The following is a 20,624-nucleotide window of genomic DNA, read 5'->3' as shown; positions in this document are numbered from 1 at the left end:
AGCCTGGATGGGATGCCAGTCCATTGCATACCCAATCACACCTCATGATATGTTTTTCTCAGGAAAGCCTGGAGAAACCACACACAGACACGGGGAGAATGTGCAAAACAGCACACAGACAGTAACCCATGCTTCGGATCAACCCTGTAGCTGTGAGCCAATGACTAATTCATATTCCTTTATCACATTAAACAGTGAGGCTCGTGTATCATCACATTTTAAATATTAACACCAGTAAGAAAACACTGGCTCACCCAAGTATCTTGGCACAATCGTCGTAATATTTCATAGAGTTCTTCACAAAGCTGAAGCCATTGACGTCACACACATACGAGTGTCCGTTGGCCCGGAGGAGGTCAAACCCACACACTGTTTGCTGCAGAAAATCAGAAAGGATTTAAATTGCAAGTCTAGATTCTGCAACCAGAGCACAGCGGACTGAAGAATGAGTAAACATACTGACCTTGAAAGCCAGGCACACTTTGCGAGCCACCAGTTTTTCCATAGCAGTGAGCATAACAGGGTAGCGTATTTCTTTTCCCTCACTGTCTCGTTCAACTTTGCCATCCAGGGCAGGAGACTTACGAGCCTCAGCATGAGCATAATCAGGCCCTACTGTGTACACCTGACAGACGCAAACACACACACACACTCCTGTGCAAAAGCCTTAGGCACATGTAAAAAAAAAAATGCTATAGACCAAAAATGACTTTAAAAATAATGCAATGAAATGTTTCAATATTAAAAAAATTACTATAAACAGCAGTAAGCCATAATAAATGAAGCAAAGTCAATATTTGGCCTGAAATGACCCTTTGCTTAAAAAAAAAAATCGAAGTCTCAGGTCCAGTGAGTGCAGTTTTATAAGGAAATGAGCTGTAGGTTTTACTGAGCATCTTACAGAACCAGCCGCAGTTCTTCTGGACTCTTTGAGCGTCACACTCGCGTCTTCATTTTGCCCCAAAACCCAGTAGCCTTCATTATGTTTTCTTTTTTAATCTGAAAAGTGCTCTCTTATGTAACATACTCCTCAGATACAAACTTTTTTTCCCCTCTAACATTTAATTTTGCGCTGGAAAAACGAACATTTGGAACTCTAAAATGTTTTTTGTACTGACTCGATAATGTAGGAGTCATAAAATAGAACTCTTTAACAAAGTTTGTCTCATCTCATCTCATCATCTCTAGCCGCTTTATCCTGTTCTACAGGGTTGCAGGCAAGCTGGAGCCTATCCCAGCTGACTACGGGTGAAAGGCGGGGTACACCCTGGACAAGTCGCCAGGTCATCACAGGGCTGACACATAGACACAGACAACCATTCACACTCACATTCACACCTACGGTCAATTTAGAGTCATCAGTTAACCTAACCTGCATGTCTTTGGACTGTGGGGGAAACCGGAGCACCCGGAGGAAACCCATGCGGACACGGGGAGAACATGCAAACTCCGCACAGAAAGGCCCTCGCCGGCCACGGGGCTCGAACCCGGACCTTCTTGCTGTGAGGCGACAGTGCTAACCACTACACCACCATGCCGCCTTAACAAAGTCTGTATTTAAAAAAAAACAAAGGGTGCCTACGACTATTGCGCAGTACTGTCGATCAATGTCTCAAGCAGCACTGTATTATCAAATGCTCCAGATCAAAGCTCAAGGGTCCTGGGACTCTCACAGGTCAGTGAAAAATAGCCAAGGCTTCTATGATTTCTTAAATAATTTGTTACAGTGGTGGAAATCACAATCCAACATAATCTCATCTCATTATCTCTAGCTGCTTTATCCTGTTCTACAGGGTCGCAGGCAAGCTGGAGCCTATCCCAGCTGACTACGGGCGAAAGGCGGGGTACACCCTGGACAAGTCGCCAGGTCATCACAGGGCTGACACATAGACACAGACAACCATTCACACTCACATTCACACCTGCGGTCAATTTAGAGTCACCAGTTAACCTAACCTGCATGTCTTTGGACTGTGGGGGAAACCGGAGCACCCGGAGGAAACCCACGCGGACACAGGGAGAACATGCAAACTCCGCACAGAAAGGCCCTCGCCGGCCACGGGGCTCGAACCCGGACCTTCTTGCTGTGAGGCGATAGCGCTAACCACTACACCACCGTGCCGCCCTCCAACATAATCAAAAAAGGTATTATTTACTGAGCTCCTGGCATCATACAATTTTAAACACAAATGAACTGGAAATTTCAGGAATGAAACACTGGGCCTCCAATAAACAGTCAAATATTATACCGAGCTGAAAATGTGAATATTTGGATTCCTTTCATAAAATGGGACAGTAGAATAGTTCACCGTTAAAGGGATCCCTGAGCTATTTTAACTTTCCGCCTACTCTTTTTTTTTTATGTACTCCACCTGAGTATGCCTTATTTATGAATGGATAGTTATATTGCAAAATGATGAACAGCCTTCAGTGAATTTGTTGAACATTACCTTCACATCTGTGCCATCTGTAGGCATGAACTCTTCATAGATGTAGGAACCAGTCTTTCTGACGCTGCTCTCAGGAGAATAGACACTGCTCCGGCTCCCAATCTGCAGAAGGAATGCAGTTTGTGAGCGTGTGTATTAGTGAGTTACGTAATTAATCTACTCAAGTTGAGCAAAATCATATTCCAGAGATACTTCTCTACTCCAAATGTAACCATGACGAATACAATTATCGTTTCTAATAACTTTACTTTAGATGACTCGCAACGAACAACGGGCCCAAAACGACACCATAATATAGAATAGTTTTAAGTTATTTTAGGCACACTTAAGTAAACAGTCATCAATTATACCTGAAGGTTAATATTCCTGACTAATTCATTTCTAAACCATGATCCAACAGAGCAGATTATGTAAGACTGGACACTGTGATTAGTTAGTGTTCAAAGTGATGATGTACTGCAAGTTATAGCACTTGTTTAGTAAAACACTAAATGAAACCCTTCCTCAAGTGTGCAGTATGTGATGCATTGATGTGACATGCTTCATTCTACATGGGTCAAAGATGAAAAGGGTTCTCCAAACAGCAAAATGAAATTCTAAAACGTGAAACAGAAATGAATTTGTACATTTTTCTGGCAACTATTGCTATTTTTTCCCCATCCATCCATTTCCAATACTGCTTATCCATTGCAGATCGCAGGTGAGCTGGAGCAAGACCTATTGGGTAAGAGACAGGATTCACCCTCGACAGGTCGCTGGTCGATTACAGGGCTAACCAGCTATTCACGCTCACATTCACACCTATGGGAAATTTAGAGTAGCCAACTGATCTAATCCACATGTCTTTGAACTCTGGGAAGAAACCAGAGCACCCTGAGGAAAATTTGCAAACTCCACACAGAAACTCCTGCCAGGTCAACCGTCAGGTTCAAACCCAGAACATTCAAACGTACAAGGATTGGACTTGGTATTACACGTGATCACCTTTCAAAAATATCAGGGCAAAATTACTTCTTAAAACATGCCACCCTAGACATTTCAAAAGGATCAACACGCTCCATAATAACAAGCGGCAAGGAAGAATATGGTCTAGATCAGGGGTTCTCAACCTTTTCTGCTTTAAAGGTCTCATTGCATCGTTTTTTCATTAATTGTGCGGTGGTCTCTGGTATGAATGAATGCCCTGTGAGCCGGTTTTGGTGAAAAAAAAAAATGCTGTGGTTCTCCTGTTTCAGGCTGTTCTAGTTTGGTGGAGAAGTGGGTGGCGGGAGAACGACAGGATTTCAGCTCTTACTAATTAATATTCATGACATGTAAACGTGTTACCTCTGACTGGCTAAAGGCCAATTTATGCTGACAACCCAGTCCTCGCAGATAGCGTCGCAGACAGTGTCTGCGTAGCCCCCCCACCTTCGCAGACGCTCTGCGCGCACCTCCCAAAAATTGTGACCACCGCAGAAGCCTCGCAGACAGCGTCGCAGACAAGAGGGCTCTGATTGGTCCACTCTACATCCGCTGTACACGCACTTCCGCTTCCCTACTTTCCCGGTTTGTTTTGTTTTCACGACCGGCATTTTTAAAAACACGAGCGAAGATGGAGCAGCACGAAGAGCGGTTGATCGAGGAAGTGAGGAAGTACGTACATCTATACAACTCCAGTTCTAGTCATTATAAGTAACCGGAGGATAAACACTCCACTAACCACACCCACCAACTACTCCTAGCGATTTCGCGACTTCGCGCCCCCTTGCGTTGTGGCAGTGAATAACATCGCGCACGCCTATTACTCCCCGCTCAACGATAAATTACAACTGTCTGCGAAAAGCTATCTGCGAAAGCCTTGTCCCAAGAGCATGCAGAGGCCTTAACAGCACTGTGACGCTACCTCCAGTGGGTCAGAACAAGCGGATGTGGGTGTCTTTGTAAAAACTGTTTTGATTGGCTATTATGGTCTCGACATCGATGTTTTGACCAATAACAATGTAGATAACACGAATTTTACATCACATTCGACGAGATTTAAACGAGACTAAAGATGGCGACTTACAAATAATGCGTAAACATCGTTGGAGTTAATAAAGTTTGAACAGCGTGAAGGAACATACCCCAACCCCCCGAAATTAATAAAAAAAAATTCTCAACGGATTTGGCATAATATAAAAAGGTTGTTTTTTACTCAGAAAAAGCGGAAAACTCTCATCCCTGCCTCGCTTGTGACCATGTCATGCATGCTAACGTGGAGAATATGAACATGCTATTTTGTAACAAAAACCTTCGAACAAAAAGTTCATGTTTTACTTACAGCTTGTGAGCTGGCAGTTGATCGTCTTGACGGTACAGATCCAGGGATTAAAAACAACCTCGAAGCAAAACCACTACTGAAGGCACCGAAGTTTGAAAAGTCACTGTGGTTGAAATGATCAGAACGCAGTACTAACGCTGCATTATACTTCGCTGGTGGTGTTCCAAAGATAAATTCCAACCATTTCTTCTTCACCTCTTCTATCTTGGGCAAGAAATGCAACGTTGATGTGTTACTGCTACAAATAACACAGGCACGAACTTGTTCAGCCATGTTTTCAACTTGCTGTTAGGTCCTCTTCGTTAGCTACTGACAAGATGGGCTCTGCTATCTCTCCTCGCACTTAAATCCGAACTTTCTTCCCGTGGGCGGTCGCAAGCCAAGGTGGGCGAGGCCATGAATACTAATTTTCGAAGCGACGTAAGTTCGTAGGGCTTTTTCAGATTCGCTCATTTTTCCGACCATTTTCTTTCATAAGCTAATACAGGGAATGGGAGTAGAAGTATATTTTCACATGCAGCATGCATATGCAACTTGGAGTGAACTATGGTATTTCAAAAAGAGCCGGTATTAAACGTTTTTGGTGGAAGGGCACCTTTAAGGCCCACCTATTCATACTTGTAACAAGTCGGGGCCCATTAAAAAAAAAAGAGCCCTAATTATTTCGGCCCATCTATTCTATTAGACTCTAATAAACTATTGTAAAGTGTATTAATGGGATGCACCATCACTCCCTGTTACAGATGGAGTCCAGGAATTAAATAAATACAACAAAAACAAACTGTTTTTAATTGTAGGCATTGTATTTAAAACTGTATGGATGTGCCAGAAGCCAAACCATGCACGCAGGGCATTCTCACGCAAAAGGGATTCATGATCCAAAAGTGGAGTCTGGTCCATTAACACAAGAACTTATTGCCATGTTTGTGTTCAGCAAACAAGCAAGTTATTAAAACCAAGAAGTCCACTCAAAAGAAGTGGATATAGAAACCACTCAATGGGATTAGATCTTTACACGCTAACAAAGAAGGATTTTTCCTACGAGTTGGAAAATTATCCATCCATTGAGTTCTCTGACATCTCAAACTACCTGGTGCTGCAGACCTCGTTCTACACGGAGACACAGATGAAAACCTGGAAGAGCATAGAGGAGTACAACTTTTTATATGTGGCTGGGTTAAAGATCTCGGAATCAGGACACTACAAGATAGACGGCGGTAGACGGATCTAAGCGCAGGAAGAGTGTTTATTAGCAGGCGTGATATTTGCAAAAAACAAACACAATCATAAAGTAGTGTATTTAACCAGCGTTGTAAACGTGGTTAGAAACAAACGTGACAGTGATGATGATAATATTTCACAAAGCGTCTGTGAAAACAGCGTCCGTATCTGCATCTGACGTGACAGTCAAGTGTTCACTTGCTATGTGACCACAACTTTTAGCTCACCTGTATATCGCCATGCATCGCCACCAAAATGCCTCATCTTCATCAATAACCCATTGCAAAGTATCGCGAGCTGTAGTGTGACCGTAGCTTAATCAGGCGGACGTGACGTCGGATGTAACCATGTACTCTACTACGAGTAAAAATTTGGAAAAAAAAATTGTGGTTGAGAAACACTGGTCCAGATGATCCACCCATCAACCTGTTCTTCTGGATTTTATAGGTTCACACTAAGTAAAGTCTGAATCTGTTTTCGACTGAGTGATGCGCTCCTCCACAGAGATAAGTGCCGATTAGAAGTCGATGGAGTTAAAAATGTGGACGTGGCTGGGGATCGCTACAAAAACAAACCTTCCTGAAGAGGCGCTGGCTGCCTCCACCAGCTGAGGTCGGATAGTAGATATACACATTGTGATCTTCTGCTGAGACTGGCTTCTCTACAAAGGGTTTGGGGAAGATCTCGCCGTTCACCTCCACATGGTCCTCCCCCTCAACCAAGTTACACTCTGAAAGAAATGAAACCGTGAACTCATGTTCTGAACTTCTTTATTCCAGAGCTTTAAATCTGAAATGTATTTGTATAGCCAGGCATTTTCTTAAATAGCTTTTAAACAGGTTTACAGCCATAGGAATTGTGTTTAAAAGTAGTTAGGAACAGTGACTCGTATTGCATGTAGTTTTCTTATCTCTAAGGGTCAGTGTTAAAGATAAATTCTGCATCCAGACCCTTCTTGTGCTCTTCCGTTTGCTATACTACTAGATATTACAACTGTAGATTTGAATGTGGCAGTAAAATTGTTACTCAAGGCTAAAAGGTCTCATCTCAGTTTATTTCGATCTAAGCATATGTACAGTGGTGCTTGAAAGTTTGTGAACCCTTTAGAATTTTCTATATTTCTACATAAATATGACCGAAAACGTCACCAGATTTTCACACAAGTCCTAAAAGTAAATAAAGAGAACCCAGTTAAACAAATGAGACAAAAATATTATACAACCCCAATTCCAAAAAAAGTTGGCACACTGTGTAAAACACAAATCAAAACAGAATGTGAACATTTGCAAAATAATGGAAACCCTATATTTCATTGAAAATAATACAACCCTGATTCCAAAAAAGTTGGGACAAAGTACAAATTGTAAATAAAAACGGAATGCAATGATGTGGAAGTTTCAAAATTCCATATTTTATTCAGAATAGAACATAGATGACATATCAAATATTTAAACTGGGAAAATGTATCATTTAAAGAGAAAAATTAGGTGATTTTAAATTTCATGACAACAACACATCTCAAAAAAGTTGGGACAAGGCCATGTTTACCACTGTGAGACATCCCCTTTTCTCTTTACAACAGTCTGTAAACGTCTGGGGACTGAGGAGACAAGTTGCTCAAGTTTAGGGATAGGAATGTTAACCCATTCTTGTCTAATGTAGGATTCTAGTTGCTCAACTGTCTTAGGTCTTTTTTGTCGTATCTTCCGTTTTATGATGCGCCAAACGTTTTCTGTGGGTGAAAGATCTGGACTGCAGGCTGGCCAGTTCAGTACCCGGACCCTTCTTCTACGCAGCCATGATGCTGTAATTGATGCAGTATGTGGTTTGGCATTGTCATGTTGGAAAATGCAAGGTCTTCCCTGAAAGAGACGTCGTCTGGATGGGAGCATATGTTGCTCTAGAACCTGGATATACCTTTCAGCATTGATGGGGTCTTTCCAGATGTGTAAGCTGCCCATGCCACACGCACTAATGCAACCCCATACCATCAGAGATGCAGGCTTCTGAACTGAGCGCTGATAACAACTCGGGTCGTCCTTCTCCTCTTTAGTCCGAATGACACGGCGTCCCTGATTTCCATAAAGAACTTCAAATTTTGATTCGTCTGACCACAGAACAGTTTTCCACTTTGCCACAGTCCATTTTAAATGAGCCTCGGCCCAGAGAAGACGTCTGCGCTTCTGGATCGTGTTTAGATACGGCTGCTTCTTTGAACTATAGAGTTTTAGCTGGCAACGGCGGACGGCACGGTGAATTGTGTTCACAGATAATGTTCTCTGGAAATATTCCTGAGCCCATTTTGTGATTTCCAGTACAGAAGCATGCCTGTATGTGATGCAGTGCCGTCTAAGGGCCCGAAGATCACGGGCACCTAGTATGGTTTTCCGGCCTTGACCCTTACGCACAGAGATTCTTCCAGATTCTCTGAATCTTTTGATGATATTATGCACTGTAGATGATATGTTCGAACTCCTTTCTGATATTGCTCCACTATTTGTCGGCGCAGAATTAGGGGGATTGGTGATCCTCTTCCCATCTTTACTTCTGAGAGCCGCTGTCACTCCAAGATGCTCTTTTTATACCCAGTCATGTTAATGACCTATTGCCAATTGACCTAATGAGTTGCAATTTGGTCCTCCAGCTGTTCCTTTTTTGTACCTTTAACTTTTCCAGCCTCTTATTGCCCGTGTCCCAACTTTTTTGAGATGTGTTGCGGTCATGAAATTTCAAATGAGCCAATATTTGGCATGAAATTTCAAAATGTCTCACTTTCGACATTTGATATGTTGTCTATGTTCTATTGTGAATACAATATCAGTTTTGGAGATTTGTAAATTATTGCATTCCATTTTTATTTACAATTTGTACTTTGTCCCAACTTTTTTGGAATCAGGGTTGTACAGTGGTAAACATGCCCCTGTCCTAACTTTTTTGCAATGTGTTGCTGACACCAAATTCAAAAATGAGGATATATTTTTCAAAAAACAATAACATTTCTCAGTTTCAACATTTGATCTGTTATCTTTGCACTATTTTCAATGAAATATAGGGTTTCCATTATTTGCAAATCATCATATTCAGTTTTTATTTACAGTTTACATAGCATACCAACTGTTTTGGAATTGGGGTTGTACTTGGTCATTTATTTACTGAGGAAAATGATCCAATATTACAGACCTGTGAGTGGCAAAAGTATGTGAACCTTTGCTTTCAGTATCTGGTGTGACCCCCTTGTGCAGCAATAACTGCAATTAAACGTTTCCGGTGACTGTTGATCAGTCCTGCACACCGGCTTGGAGGAATTTTAGCCCATTCCTCCGTACAGAACAGCTTCAACTCTGGGATGTTGGTGGGTTTCCTCATATGAACTGCTTGCTTCAGGTCCTTCCACAACATTTCGATTGGATTAAGGTCAGGACTTTGAATTGGCCATTCCAAAACATTAACTTTATTCTTCTTTAACCATTCTTTGGTAGAACGACTTGTGTGCTTAGGGTTGTTGTTTTGCTGCATGACCCACCTTCTCTTGAGATTTAATTTCATGGACAGATGTCCTGACATTTTCCTTTAGAATTCGCTGGTATAATTCAGAATTCATTGTTCCATCAATGATGGCAAGCCGTCCTGGCCCAGATGCAGCAAAACAAGCCCAAACCATGAGACTACCCCCACCATGTTTCACAGATGGGATAAGGTTCTTATGCTGGAATGCAGTGTTTTCCTTTCTCCAAACATAATACTTCTCATTTAAACCAAAATGTTCTATTTTGGTCTCATCCATCCACAAAGCATTTTTCCAATAGCCTTCTGGCTTGTCCACGTGATCTTTAGCAAACTGCAGACGAGCAGCAATGTTCTTTTTGGAGAGCAGTGGCTTTCTCTTTGCAACCCTGCCATGCACACCAATGTTGTTCAGTGTTCTCCTGATGGTGGACTCATGAACATTAGCCAATGTGAGAGAGGCCTTCAGTTGCTTAGAAGTTCCCCTGGGGTCCTTTGTGACCTCGCCGACTATTACACGCCTTGCTCTTGGAGTGATCTTTGTTGGTCGACCAGTCCTGGGGAGGGTAACAATGGTCTTGAATTTCCTTCATTTGTACACAATCTGTCTGACTGTGGATTGGTGGAGTCCAAACTCCTTAGAGATGGTTTTGTAACCTTTTCCAGCCTGATGAGCATCAACAACGCTTTTTCTGAGGTCCTCAGAAATCTCCTTTGTTCGTGCCATGATGCACTTCCACAAACATGTGTTGTGAAGATCAGACTTTGATAGATCCCTGTTCTTTAAATAAAACAGGGTGCCCACTCACACCTGATTGTCATCCCATTGATTGGAAACACCTGACTCTAATTTCACCTTCAAATTAACTGCTAATCCTAGAGGTTCACATACTTTTGCCACTCACAGATATGTAATATTGGATCATTTTCATCAATAAATAAATGACCAAGTATAATATTTTTGTCTCATTTGTTTAACTGGGTTCTCTTTATCTACTTTTAGGACTTGTGTGAAAATGTGATGTTTTCGGTCATATTTATGCAGAAATACAGAAAATTCTAAAGGGTTCACAAACTTTCAAGCACCACTGTATATGCACATACTACTCCTATGAGCCTTTTCCTCTATTACTGCTGTTTTCTTGTACTTATCGAAATGCAACTCAATTAGAACGATGCTATTTACATACAAGGGTAAGTCAAAAAGTTCTAAGACAATAACAAAGCTATTTCTCTACATATCCTCCATTTAAGTCTAAACTCTTCTGTGAGCGATGTTTCCATCGGAGAATTCCTTCTTTGGATTCCTTTTCTGAATTCCTTCCGAAATTATAACAGCTGTCTTAGAACTTTTTGACTTACCCTCGTACTTAGGCTTACATCTGTTCTTGCACATTTTATAGTTAATAAACAACAACTGCTATGAAGGCTGGCATTATCATATACGAAAACTAATCATCTACTTAAAGTTGTACAAGTAGACACACTTTGAGATCAGCTTTATTACCCGTATCTGCTGTTTTTGTGTTTTGATGTTCTATGTCTTGTTGTTTTGAATTGTCTTATACCTCTGGGACTGCTATCTAAATTTCCTGATATTGTTGTCTGACCCTCAATAGAATGACATAAAGCTATTACTTACTTACTCTTAACCCTCAGGTAAGTAAGTGAGTAAATAAATCAATATAAAATAATAACCAAACCATCAGTGATGTATTCTGTGTAGCTTTCCAGTTCAGGCATGATAGTAGATTTATGACTGAACTGTAAACTGAACACTGTGCTCCAAACCCATCTCACTGTAATAATTGTAGCGTATATCCACATAATCGTACCTTGACTGTGAGAAGTGACGTTCAAGTAGTGTCAGATGATCTGTAGCCTATGCTTAAAGCATATACGCAGAACCATGGCCTCACTTTCGTTTATAAACGCCTTCAGACCTCAAGAATGGCACAGGAAGAGTTTTAAGCGTTAACAATAAATCTAATATAGTAATTTTTACGATTAAAGTGATTTATATCGGTAGCGGTCTGAGTGAATGACCTTGACGTCCATAACGTCAAAGCAGGAAGCGGTCTCATCGCCACTTCCGCTATACTAAAACACAGAGCTGACTGCAACTTCGAGCTTCCATTTTGAGCTAATTTAATCGCCATGCCACATAGATGTGTTGCTGGCCGGTGCAGCAACACGACAGAAGGTGGATTTACATTGCATTCATGGCCCAAGAATCTTCAAACCGCAAAGATTTGGACGCGTTTTGCAAGAAGTTCACGGGCACATTGGGCACCTACAAAGTGGTCTCTCCTCTGCACATTTTACTGAAGACTCGTACGAGACCTCTGATCTGTTGAGGAGCGTTGGCTATAAGCCCATATTGAAAGAGGGTGCAGTACCAACAATTAAAGAAAACTACAAGGAAAGGAAGGCATTTATTTTTTTTGAAAAGGAAAGTAAGTTCAGTTGCACCAGTTCTCCTGGAGTGTGAGTCAAGGGTTGTTGGTAAAACCCGGAACGGGACATATCGCTCGGGCAGTGACCTCCCCGCGGTTGTTGCTAAAACCGGTGATGTTCCGTTCCGTCCTGGGTTTTAGTAATTGCCTGAGCTGAGCAGTAATGGCAGAGTACTCAGTAATGGAGAGAATGGAGAATGAGTGGACCAGCCGTCTTATTTCTAAACTGAATATCGCTGCCATCTCGCCCTTATGTGGAAGAAGCGAATGAACGGAGAGCTGAATGAACAACTGAAAGTCAGATTGTTTCAAAACAATCGGCCACAAGATCGGCCTTCAAGAAGTGAGAACGCAGATGGTTAAGCTCTGACTCTCATTTGGATATAAAACAACAAAATTAGATTAATATATGTAACTTGTATTGTGTACTTAAGATTATTTAATTTGCTTCAGAATGTGATTGTCTCAGTTCATCTGATTATTTAATGAGCCTTTTATGTTTTATCAGTGAAAATGCATGCATGTTTTAATGAGAGTCAACCCACAATCAGTGAAGTCAAATCAGTCTTAGTTGAGCAAATCGGTAACAGTATTTCTTACTTTCATCATACATTTTTATTTATATGACTTTGGTCTATAGCTGTAAAAGGCCTCGGCCTTAAAACCGGTTCCCGCTGTGACGTAACACACTCAGGACTGGCTGGCTCGGCAGGGCAGCTTGAATGCCAACTTTGTGATCGATTTTAACTCTCAAAAATATTTTTTTTATTCCCATTTATGCAGCATACAAGAGTCAAGGGTGGAGATACTATCCAATCAGAAATTTATTTTAAAAATAAAGGTTCTGCGTATCTGTTTTAATACCGCTCTGTACTTGATCAATTATCTATTCTGACGACATTGCAACAAAGCAATATCCAAAAGGTGTGGCACATAACTAACTAGATTATGCACAATTCCAGTGTTAGACAAGACATTTGTTACCTTCAGAGAGACAGTTTGCATACTGCATCATGGTGTAATGTAGATCCGTGTATAAACACAAGATATACGTTTCCATATTAAAGATACATAGCGGGTTATGGCTGTGATTTCACAGTGTATTAGGACACTAGACCTTACCATGGAACTGCCCTTATGCTACCGAATTACACATTCGTATAAAATAAACGGGATAAATCAGGAATTGAGAGGGTACAGCTACTAAAGGCATGGGTCCTGAGATCTATTCTTCTCCAGACGTTATTTTTAACCGAACACGTAGTTTTAACACCCCACTGCTTCTGAGAACATTGATCTGGAGAAGTGTTGATCTTGAATGGATCTCTGCAGGATGGTGCTAAGAGCTACAGTCAGCACTCGTGGGGTTAATAGAGGCCTGACAGCCACATTATTCCACAAAGTAATTTATGTGTCCCAGGCCTAACTGCTCTACATTAGTAGCTATTTATAGAGGCCAGCACTAAAATAAAGCTGAGACAGAACAGGATGTTCCTCTGCCAAAGCGCTGTTATTTATTAGCCTTCCCACTGTCATGAATGTTTAACTGCATATTTTGATTGAGCCCAGAAACTCAGAAAGGCATCCAAAGGTCTCACATTGACGTACCATCAGGTTTGTCTGGGTCCCTGTTCAGCACAGCGTAGCGCGGTAGGTCGATTCCCTCCTCCTGCAGGATGCGATACACCTCCCTCCTGAAGAAACATTACAAAAGACAGCTGCCACACCTTCAGTCTTCATGACAGCAGTATAAACAAACAGTGAACTAGGAGATTAGAAGTGGGTTACGAAGGCTTTGCTCACAGAACAGGGAAAATCTGATTTTTTAGTTTTTACACTGTAAATTACGAATGACACAAATCTGGTTTTGGAACACATCGACACTGGACACACGCCAGTTTATGCTGAGTAATTTAAGAATATATAAACAAGCTAGCTTGCTAGCTACCAACACCAAGATTTCACCATGGATGATGTTTCATATAAGGTCAATGTTACAGTTCTGACAACGACTTCACCACATGTTTTCAAACTGTTGCTCATGCTGCGGTATGTCACAGAGCAGTGTAACACACACACACACACACGAAAGTGCTATCTGCCCTCTTCCATGTTTGTCATTGTGATTGACAAGGAAGAGAGTGCATGCAATCCCTTCTACAAAGAGAGCCCGGCCAAGTTTGCTCTCTTGGCTCCTAATCATGGAATGGCACTGATTCAATCCCACAGTGTTCCCTCCTATGACCTGGCCCATTTATGATTTTTTATTTTGGCACAACGTACCAAGATTTTTGATGACAAGAAAGGCACACATTGAATGGTTTAAAAAAAAAAAAAAACCAGACATTTAATTAAAAAAAAAAATGGCTGATTGAAAATACATTTCATTGCCATTTAGACTGCAGAAAATATTTGCTGCCATTACAGCTAGGACAAAAATCAGATTTGATTAGCTTTGCACGAATTTGCTATCGATAACAACTGATCGCACTACCTACACTACCGTTCAAAAGTTTGGGGTCACCCAGACAATTTTGTGTTTTCCATGAAAAGTCACACTTTTATTTACCGCCATAAGTTGTAAAATGAATAGAAAATATAGTCAAGACATTTTTCTGACCATTTTGAGCATTTAATCGACCCCACAAATGTGATGCTCCAGAAACTCAACCCATGTTTACATTAGACCATATCAGCGGATCATCAGATTAACGTTTTTAAAACGATTAGTGTGCACACAGCAACACCAATACACGATTTGCGTGCACACAGGAACACCAATACATGGATACGCTCGGCTCCGCAGGCATCCTGCGCTCCAAATCACTCCGCCCTGAACAGCGAGTGCCCTCTGGAGGGTGCGCATTCTGGCCCTGCGCAGTTCACAGAGCGCGCGAGTGAAGTGCACAAGCTGTGATTCGGGACTGAGCCGCTGTGTGTGTGATCTCAGTGCATATCACTTACCACTTGCAAGTGGAAGGATGGCAAGCCTAAAGACAATCATAACTACACAATGGGCAGTATTTGCATCAGTATTTGCAGTATTTTCATACTTTTATACTCTTTAATGAAAGGTGATACAAGGCGGAAGTCCGCGCCGTTTTTCAGCAGTCGCGTCACATGACCAACGCCAGCGAATCAGGAAGGTGGATGTCACAGTGACGTTGTCCAATGACGACGTCAGCTAGAGCTCAGCACAGCGTATCCGCGTATCTCAATGTTTACACAGCACCGGATCAGACACGATCTAGATTGAATACGTGGACGCTGGCGGATTCCCGTTTCCCGGCGTTTCCAGGCGGTTTAATGTAAACGGACAGTGCATCCGCGAAGAAAACGAGACAGATACGGTCTAATGTAAACTTGGCCTCAATCTGCTCAAAGGAAGGTCAGTTTTATAGCTTCTCTAAAGAGCTAAACTGTTTTCAGCTGTGCTAACATGATTGTACAAGGGTTTTCTAATCCTCCATTAGCCTTCTGAGGCAATGAGCAAACACATTGTACCATTAGAACACTGGAGTGATACAGTAGTTGCTGGAAATGGGCCTCTATACACCTATGGAGATATTGCACCAAAAACCAGACATTTGCAGCTAGAATAGTCATTTACCACATTAGCAATGTATAGAGTGGATTTCTGATTAGTTTAAAGTGATCTTCATTGAAAAGAACAGTGCTTTTCTTTCAAAAATAAGGACATTTCAAAGTGACCCCAAACTTTTGAACGGTAGTGTACAGTATATGGAGGTGTTTCAGTCATACCTGTCCTGTATGTAGTACTGCATATTAAGGTCGTTGATCAGCAGTGGGTTACGGAGTTTGGCGTAACTCACAGCCTTATCCAAAGGGAAACCTTCAGCAAATAGAAAAAGGAAGTTTTGAAGAAAAAAATAAAATAAAAGGGCAAATGAGAAAAAGGATAAACTGCATGAGACTGATTATAGCAAACATGGCAGTACTTTACAAAAAGGTTTACAGCTGAATCTTTCCACATTTACAAAGTCAGTCTGGAGGTTAGACGAACAATAGCGCTGGAGGAAGTGTCTGTGTCTGATTTAGGTCCGATTCATCTTTTGAGGTTTAGCTTCATGCTGATGATGATTAAATAGCACCTCATGGGAGGAAATATAAACTACAGACTGGTAGTACTCTAACACTGGTGACGCCTTATAGATAATGGACTGGAAATAAATGAAACTCGAGAAAAAAGTTAATAAATAAATAAAAGGTTAAGGAAGGTAAGACTGATCCTACATCACGCAAAAGCAGTCACCTTTTGAGTGAAAAGAGATGAGGCAATCACAGAGGGGCCATTTCTCCACCGGCTCGTTGAGTATGACGTCCTCAGGGAAGATGACCACAGTGATGTACTCAAACTTGCACAGACGCTCCAGTATCTGCGTCATGGGCTTAGACTTGGACTTCTTCATCATACAGCAGATCCCTACCACGATCTGACGCTCCGGAGGCTGTACAGAGCGGATCAGTGACGAGGGGTAAAAAGGGTGGAGCACACAAACCTCAGCGTTACACTACAAACCATGAGTAGTTATTACCAAGTTGCATTATTCCCGTACTACCAGGGATGCTGACGCTGCCAGCTTTTCAACTATGCAGTCATTTAAAATATAGGTCTCAAGAGAATAGAAGCACTTACAGCATATTACCTTGAACATGGAAGAAATGATGTTAGAGGAAATGTGATGTTTTATTCCCCTTAGACAGCAATTTATGGTGACCTTTTTTATTTAATCAAAAAAAAAAGACAATAATAATAATAATAATAATACATGGGCGGCACGGTGGTGTAGTGGTTAGCGCTGTCGTCTCACAGCAAGAAGGTCCGGGTTCGAGCCCCGTGGCTGGCGAGGGCCTTTCTGTGCGGAGTTTGCATGTTCTCCCCGTGTCCGCGTGGGTTTCCTCCGGGTGCTCCGGTTTCCCCCACAGTCCAAAGACATGCAGGTTAGGTTAACTGGTGACTCTAAATTGACCGTAGGTGTGAATGTGAGTGTGAATGGTTGTCTGTGTCTATGTGTCAGCCCTGTGATGACCTGGCGACTTGTCCAGGGTGTACCCCGCCTTTCGCCTGTAGTCAGCTGGGATAGGCTCCAGCTTACCTGCGACCCTGTAGAACAGGATAAAGCGGCTAGAGATAATGGATGGATAATAATACATTATAGTTACATTTAATGTTTTGAAATTATTGTAAAACAGTTCCAGTTATCACTTATAATATAAACTTATAAACAGTTGCAATGTTTCTCCTAAGTTTACTGGTTGGGGGGATGCTGGATGAGGATGGTCACCTGCAGGACCCCTCCCACGGCTCCTATTACAGAGCATTTGGACCTGAACAAACAGTTAAAGGAGTCATATTTAAGTCTTCAGATTTATTTTAGAACAATAACTAGAACAATTTTTACAACAGAACTGCACTTGTCTTTTTCAGACCTAAAAATGCATGTACGTGTGTACCAAAATAATGGTAGAGGAAACACGGAGTTGTTTCCTGTCAATCTTGTTTTCCCCTCTCACTCTAAGACGAAAAATTGCAGCCTGACAAATTACCAAGAAACCAGAAAATCCAAAACGCTCCATGTTGAAGACTTTCCCAATGGCGTAAAATTTACCGACGATTACGAATCACTGATACTCGAGACTCCCTCCAGTGCACAAATGAAGCTTGCTGTCTGCTTCAAAGGGTGTGTTGTACAGTTTGACCCATATCATTCTTATGATGCCATTAAGTTTAATTTTATTTGTCTTGTCACATAGATCACATAGTTTGTGACAGGGGAAGGATACAGGGCAAAGCTCTAATTGATTTTCAACCCCTTTGGCATGGATTTTTACACCAGATGCCCTTCCTGATGCAACCCTCCCCCAGTCATTCCGAGCTTGGGACCGGCACCAAGTTGCACTTGGCGTGTGCAACCCCACTAGCTGGGTATTTTTACCTAATCTGCATGTCTTTGAACCGGGGAAACCGTAGCACCCAGAGTAGACACGGGGAGAACATGCCAACTCGTCGGCCATGGGGTTTGAACCCGGAACCTTCTTGCTATGAGGCGACAGTGCTGACCACTACGCAAATTAACGAGACCCCATGAGATAATGCATTGCTCAACCCTAACTCTGCTGTAATAAATGTGTGAAATGCTTCTTTTACAACCCCGAATCCAAAAAAGTTGGGACAAAAGTACAAATTGTAAATAAAAACGGAATGCAATGATGTGGAAGTTTCAAAATTCCATATTTTATTCAGAATAGAACATAGATGACATATCAAATGTTTAAACTGAGAAAATGTATCATTTTAAGAGAAACATTAGGTGATTTTAAATTTCATGACAACAACACATCTCAAAAAAGTTGGGACAAGGCCATGTTTACCACTGTGAGACATCCCCTTTTCTCTTTACAACAGTCTGTAAACGTCTGGGGACTGAGGAGACAAGTTGCTCAAGTTTAGGGATAGGAATGTTAACCCATTCTTGTCTAATGTAGGATTCTAGTTGCTCAACTGTCTTAGGTCTTTTTTGTCGTATCTTCCGTTTTATGATGCGCCAAATGTTTTCTATGAGTGAAAGATCTGGACTGCAGGCTGGCCAGTTCAGTACCCGGACCCTTCTTCTACGCAGCCATGATGCTGTAATTGATGCAGTATGTGGTTTGGCATTGTCATGTTGGAAAATGCAAGGTCTTCCCTGAAAGAGACGTCGTCTGGATGGGAGCATATGTTGCTCTAGAACCTGGATATACCTTTCAGCATTGATGGTGTCTTTCCAGATGTGTAAGCTGCCCATGCCACACGCACTAATGCAACCCCATACCATCAGAGATGCAGGCTTCTGAACTGAGCGCTGATAACAACTTGGGTCGTCCTTCTCCTCTTTAGTCCGAATGACACGGCGTCCCTGATTTCCATAAAGAACTTCAAATTTTGATTCGCCCGACCACAGAACAGTTTTCCACTTTGCCACAGTCCATTTTAAATGAGCCTCGGCCCAGAGAAGACGTCTGCGCTTCTGGATCATGTTTAGATACGGCTTCTTCTTTGAACTATAGAGTTTTAGCTGGCAACGGCGGATGGCACGGTGAATTGTGTTCACAGATAATGTTCTCTGGAAATATTCCTGAGCCCATTTTGTGATTTCCAATACAGAAGCATGCCTGTATGTGATGCAGTGCCGTCTAAGGGCCCGAAGATCACGGGCACCCAGTATGGTTTTCCGGCCTTGACCCTTACGCACACAGATTCTTCCAGATTCTCCGAATCTTTTGATGATATCATGCACTGTAGATGATGATATGTTCAAACTCTTTGCAATTTTACACTGTCGAACTCCTTTCTGATATTGCTCCACTATTTGTCGGCGCAGAATTAGGGGGATTGGTGATCCTCTTCCCATCTTTACTTCTGAGAGCCGCTGCCACTCCAAGATGCTCTTTTTATACCCAGTCATGTTAATGACCTATTGCCAATTGACCTAATGAGTTGCAATTTGGTCCTCCAGCTGTTCCTTTTTTGTACCTTTAACTTTTCCAGCCTCTTATTGCCCGTGTCCCAACTTTTTTGAGATGTGTTGCTGTCATGAAATTTCAAATGAGCCAATATTTGGCATGAAATTTCAAAATGTCTCACTTTCGACATTTGATATGTTGTCTATGTTCTATTGTGAATACAATATCAGTTTTTGACATTTGTAAATTATTGCATTCCGTTTTTATTTACAATTTACCCCAACTTTTTTGGAATCGGGGTTGTAATTGTTTCTTTACTAAGTCATTGACAGACTGTTTCCCTCCCATCTAAAATGTCACCATGCCACCTTGTTATTAATTTATAAAGAAAGCTCAGAAAAAGGAACAAGAAACCAAGAGCTCATGAGCGATCCTCACCGAGTCAGCCTCCAGGTCATCCTCGTACAGCTCCATGTCTGTCGTCATGCTGCCGTAGCCGTCCAGGCCCTCGCTCTCATCCTCGTCGCAGCCCACGAAGAATTTGGGAGCGCCACGCTGGCTCTCACCCGGGCTGCTGGGCTCTGACATCACAGTCCACAGCGGCAACTATCAGAGTCCCGCCGCGCCATCGCACGCCAACACTCAGCGTGGGCCGCCGCTGGGGCGTTACAGGGGCACAGGCCACGGGTACGGCTTTGCCCAGTCTGAACAACCTGCAGTCTGTGAGGTTGCTTGAGAAATGAGTACTTGTGGATGCAGGTGAAGAAGCTGAGCCAAGCAAACTGGATGATCTGGATTGGATTTTTCAGATGTTTTCCTTGAGCAAGCTTCACAACGAATCATACCAGTGCTCCCAAGCACAAAGCAGCCTTGTTTTCGAGAGAACAGCAATAAATTGTTAGCTGCGAATAAGAAACAGAGTTAGAGCTTATGAGGAAACTCATAATAATAACAACAGTGTACACTTGTATGCATCAGTCCGACTTCAGCCGGACAGCGGGTGGTCCGGCAGTTTGAAACAGGGACAATTTTAAAACCATCCATCGTGATTATAATTCTTTCACGCTTAACACTTTTGCATCAGCAAACACTATACACAAAATAAAAAACACACACTTTCCAGCTTCCTCTATGCCACACCAACACTTTACACTTCAGAATAGCGCGTGATCTGAACTGGTTTGGAGCGTTTTTAAGAATGCAAATTAATTTAAAAATCATACAATA

The 20,624-nt window shown here is 42.0% G+C and overlaps 1 protein-coding gene across 9 annotated transcripts in view; it reads right to left on the bottom strand.

Moving 5' to 3' along the window:
• Positions 1–20,624, bottom strand: part of ppip5k1a (diphosphoinositol pentakisphosphate kinase 1a) — a 144,086-nt gene that overhangs the window by 90,667 nt on the left and 32,795 nt on the right. For all 9 annotated transcript variants that reach the window (XM_060912016.1, XM_060912017.1, XM_060912015.1 and 6 more), the window contains 8 exons: positions 19,836–20,299; positions 16,207–16,402; positions 15,696–15,786; positions 13,542–13,627; positions 6,549–6,703; positions 2,451–2,552; positions 464–625; positions 255–376 (listed from right to left, as the gene is read on the bottom strand). In XM_060912016.1, coding sequence (XP_060767999.1) covers positions 255–376; positions 464–625; positions 2,451–2,552; positions 6,549–6,703; positions 13,542–13,627; positions 15,696–15,786; positions 16,207–16,402; positions 19,836–19,985 — 1,064 coding nt within the window. In that variant the 5' untranslated portion in view covers positions 19,986–20,299. The remainder of the gene's footprint in view (positions 1–254; positions 377–463; positions 626–2,450; positions 2,553–6,548; positions 6,704–13,541; positions 13,628–15,695; positions 15,787–16,206; positions 16,403–19,835; positions 20,300–20,624) is intronic.

The sequence above is a fragment of the Neoarius graeffei genome, chromosome 27 (genome assembly GCF_027579695.1).
Source record: "Neoarius graeffei isolate fNeoGra1 chromosome 27, fNeoGra1.pri, whole genome shotgun sequence".
NCBI classification, from domain to species: Eukaryota; Metazoa; Chordata; class Actinopteri; order Siluriformes; family Ariidae; genus Neoarius; species Neoarius graeffei.
This window is presented reverse-complemented; position numbering and strand designations above follow the sequence as displayed.